The 4,331-nt window shown below is 55.0% G+C and overlaps 2 protein-coding genes across 2 annotated transcripts in view; one reads left to right on the forward strand and one right to left on the reverse strand.

Moving 5' to 3' along the window:
• Positions 1 to 2: 2 nt before the first annotated feature.
• ISCU (iron-sulfur cluster assembly enzyme) lies at positions 3 to 2,547 on the forward strand (the record flags this gene model as incomplete). The annotated part of the gene is made up of 4 exons (XM_008634068.2): positions 3 to 77; positions 300 to 410; positions 1,062 to 1,140; positions 1,521 to 2,547. Coding segments are annotated over 4 exons (360 nt in total), but the record flags the coding sequence as incomplete, so codon positions are not given.
• Positions 2,548 to 3,157: 610 nt separating this feature from the next.
• TMEM119 (transmembrane protein 119) overlaps positions 3,158 to 4,331 on the reverse strand; it is a 2,605-nt gene continuing 1,431 nt past the window's right edge. Inside the window, exon 4 of the mRNA XM_017734719.1 lies at positions 3,158 to 4,326. Coding sequence (XP_017590208.1) covers positions 3,724 to 4,326 — 603 coding nt within the window. The 3' untranslated portion in view covers positions 3,158 to 3,723. The remainder of the gene's footprint in view (positions 4,327 to 4,331) is intronic.

Raw genomic sequence — 4,331 nt, forward strand, 5'->3', positions numbered from 1 at the left:
CCCTGGACCGCAATGCCAAGAACGTGGGCACCGGCCTGGTGGGCGCCCCGGCCTGCGGCGATGTCATGAAGCTGCAGGTGACCTTGGGAACCTGCTGGCACCTGGGTGGGGTCACATGGGGCTGTTGCGAGGGTCAAACTTGCCCGTGTCCCCTCAGGGGACAGCATGGGCTTCCCTCACGCCCGCCCTGCCCGTGCCCTGTGCCCGGGGCAGGGCCAGTCCCGCTACCCGGGGCCCCTGGTGGAGGGACCTGGCTGAGCTGAACCGGGCGCTAAAGTGTCCCCAAAATGCTCCCGCAGGTGGAAGTGGACGAGAACGGCAGGATTGTGGATGCCCGCTTCAAAACCTTTGGCTGCGGCTCGGCCATCGCCTCCAGCTCGCTGGCCACGGAGTGGGTCAAAGGGAAAACGGTGAGGGAGCTCCGGGAAAGCTTCACAGCTTCCCACGCACCCGTGTTCTCTGTTGGGATCGTGTAGGAAGTGCTCTCCAGGGAATCCCTGCACTGCTTCGTGCTGTAGAAGTGACTGCCAGCAGTGTCAGGGCTTCAGTTGTAGGGCAATAATTGTTTTTTTACAACAACCATCAGAGAATCCAATTAAGGTTGGAAAAGCCCTCTAAGAACATCAAGTCCAACCGTTCCCCCCGCACTGCCGGGTCTGCCACTAACCATGTCCCCAGGTGCCACATCCACATTGTTTTTGGACAATTCCAGGGACAGTGATTCCACCACGGAGCTATTTGGTGTCTTATGCAATGAGCATAACGAGGCTGAGGGCAGAAATTTTAATTATAGAGAGCCTTTAGATCATTTAGATTGGTTTTTCTGCCAGCAGTAAATGCCCCTCAGTGTTGTGATAGAGGATCAGCAGGCTTGGAGCAGCCCAGGATGGGGACAGTCTGTGACACTGATACGTCAGTCAGACATTCCTTAATTCCCACATCTCTCAGTGCCCTGGGCAGCTGGGATCATCTCCCCTGTGGATTCTTCTGGCTCTGGAGCGTTAAACCTTCTTAGCAAACACAAACAACAGGGCCCATGACCACCTCTGCCTGTGTTTCAGGTTGACGAAGCGCTGAAAATCAAGAACACAGATATTGCCAAGGAACTCTGCCTTCCCCCTGTCAAACTGCACTGCTCCAGTAAGTAAAAACCCTGCATCTCAGGTACTCTAGGAACAGCACAGATGCTTCTGTATGCTGTTTTCCAAACAGTTTCTTGTTCAGATTTCAGGGGTAATTCCAGAGTTTTCAGATCTCTTCAATATTTTGGAGCCCGTGGCTGAGCAGGCTGAAAACAAATGCTCAGATTCTGAATGTATTATTATCTGAAGTTGTATTACATGAATTCAGCGTTATAGGAATTCAGTATTTTAGGAATTCCGTTCAGCTTCTACTCCTAAGATCAATCTGTGCTTGCATGTCTTGTTTGCTCACTGCTGCCTGCTTTTCTTTCTACCTCATCTTACATCCTAAAAGCCCTTGAATTGTCCTTAAAATCCTCTTTATTTTTCCCTTTGCAGTGCTGGCTGAAGACGCCATCAAGGCTGCCTTGGCTGATTACAAACTGAAGCAGGATTCGAGCAAAGAATCCGACAAAAAAGCCGACAATGCCTGAACTGCTTGCACAGCTTCCCCTCCTCCCTCCTCCTCCTCCCTCTGCAGTGCAATTCCCGAGCTGTAGTAGGACCCTGTGCACTACTCAAGCTGTAAGATACGCACAAGTTACGCACAACGTGTCCCTGTGGTGTCCAGCCACTCCGTAGTGCTCACAACGGCCAGGATGGGCTCCTGTCCCCTTGGGAATGCCGTGGGAAGACTCTGCTCCAGAGACACAACCCCGCTGTCTGGTACTGGAAGGGCTGCACTTTTTTTGGGGTTTTTTTTTTTGGGAAGATGTCTAGTTTTGCCTAATATTTTATGGAATTTAGTGGGAAGTGTTGCCTTGGTGTGGATGTGTGTGTGGGAGCTGTGGGGCTGCCCTTGGCTCCGGCGGGGTTGATTTCGCAATCCGGGGGCAAATTCCCACTCTCGGAATTCTTTGCAGGTTCCAAAGGGAAAAGTGGCCAGGAAACACTGGTGGTTTCTGCTCCCATCCTGTCACCACTTAGTTTTTGAAGCTCCTGTTTGAGGCACAGCCTGAATTTTGGGGTGTTTTCCCTAAGAATTCCACTTCACACTCACCAGGTGCTCTGTTACAGCTGTAAATCCTGGGCTAGAGGAGGGTATCCCTGCCCAAGGAAGGGGTTTGCAACTGGATGAGCTTTAAGGTCCCTTCCAACCCAAACCACTCCAGGATTCTCTAAAATGCACCCTCAGACTGGAACCCCGGTGGGGGATAGCAGAGCTGGAATGCTCTGAAGGGGAGCTCCCACAGTTCCTCTTTTGCGGGGAAATATTTCCAAACCAAGCAGACAACACATGGGAAAACTTCACCTTTTTACCTTCCAACCCCCCCCACAAGACACCTCACTTCCCATTTTTCATACTGAGGGCATTGTTAAACACTTAAAACCACATTTAAAAAAATAATTGTCTCATTCTGCTGCATCTGGGCACAGTATTTGTAATTTTTAACGCAGAGGTCACACGTTGCTGCTGAGTTTGTCACTCACAAGGTCCCTCTTGTGGTTCCTCAGCTCCTGGCACCCTCCAGCAGTGAGGAACGTGCGCCTCTCTCTCATGGAACAATCCTGCTATTTCCCAGTTTAAAAAAAAAAAAAAGTCAGGGAAACTTCACACACCCACATCTGCTTCGGGGCAGAATCAGCTCTTTGTGGTGGCACGTTCTTCCAAAGGGAAGCTTGTCCTGAGGCAGGGATGTGATGGGATAAAACACAGGGATACAGGAGGTTGCAAGGATACAGGGATGTGCTGCTTTTGAGGCAGCCCAGCCTCTCCCACCTTCCAGGTTTCCCTGCTGTTCCCACTGGAGCAGCTGCACCCCAGTGCCGTGGCTGAGTCACCCACAGCCCCCCCTTTGCCCCCCCAGCCCACAGCTGTGGGTACAAGATAAAGGTTTCCTGGAAGTGGCATGTGATGTGCTGATCTGAGGATTGATAACACCCTCCCCAGGGCTCCCCTGCCCCTGGAGGAGCACAGAGACACGGGGACTGTCCCCTGGCCACCCCACGGCTGCAGAGACACACGGGAGAGGAGCTGTGCAGAGGAAGTGTTTATTTCTAGCTGAAGGGGTTTAGGAAATGAGGCAAAAATCCAGCTGGGCTCTGGGGTGAAAGAAGGAAAGGAGAGTCCTTGTCCCTAAATCCTCATCCCTCCTCCCCTCGGCTGGCCATGGGCAAAGCTGCCCCATGTCCTACACACCTCCAGCCCTGGTCCCATCCCTCTTCCCAGAGGGACACAGCTCCCAGCCAGGCACCGGGCAGGGACCAGGCTGCTGCTGATTATTAAAATCACGTTTGGGAGGAAGCTGGTGGCACACTGGGGGCAGGGCTGGAGCTGGGGGGATGCACTACCCCCGTGCTTGGGGTGGGAGAAGCCCCTTGGGCAGCAGGAGTGGCGCTGACAGCATTCCAGCACTGGGGAAAACCACCAGCTGGCAAATCCCCCCCATGAGCATCCCATCAGCACGAGGTCAGGGGAGGGAATGGGATCTTCATCGGGGCTCCCTTGAGCCACCACGTACGTACAGAGCCTCATCCACCATGTCCATCGTGTGTCCCGAGCCAGCAGCTCCTCAGGCTTGCCCAGGACCGTGTCCCTGCCTCAGATTCCAGAGGGGGCCTGGGAGCCATCCTGGGATGCATCAGGGGTCTCCTTGCCTCCTGCGCTCGCCTCTTCCTCCGCACCGGGATTTTGGGCAGGGGGCTTGGGTTGCTCATCCCCCACCTTCTTCCTTCCTTCCTTCTCTTCCTCCTCCTCCTCCTCCTCCTGAGGGGAATTGTGCTCATCCCGGGCCCCATTGGCCAGCGGTGCCTTGGGGGGGGATTTGAGGTTTTGGGAAGCAGCCAGGATGTCCGCCTGGAGCTGCCGGCTGCCATCCAGCGGCTCCTCCGCGCCGGCCTCGGGCGCTTTCTCGGGCACCTCGCTGAACGCCCGTGCTCCCCCCGACTTGTCCCGCTCATCCACGTATTTTTTCTTGGGAAAGGAGGAGGGATAGTAGGCGGAGGCCTTGTGCTTCTGCCGGACGATGACGGCGGCGCAGATGATGAAGAGGAGGACGAAGGACAGTGAGCCCACCACCACCACCAGCAGCAGGTACTCCTTGAAGAAGTCCACCAGCCCGTCCAGCACACCCGGCGCCGAGCTGTTGGTCACCGTGGTCCCCGGTGCGTCCCCCACCGTGGGGCTGATCCGGGGGGTCACGGGCTGTG

Source organism: Corvus brachyrhynchos, unplaced genomic scaffold (assembly GCF_000691975.1).
Source record: "Corvus brachyrhynchos isolate BGI_N302 unplaced genomic scaffold, ASM69197v1 scaffold114, whole genome shotgun sequence".
Taxonomy (NCBI): domain Eukaryota; kingdom Metazoa; phylum Chordata; class Aves; order Passeriformes; family Corvidae; genus Corvus; species Corvus brachyrhynchos.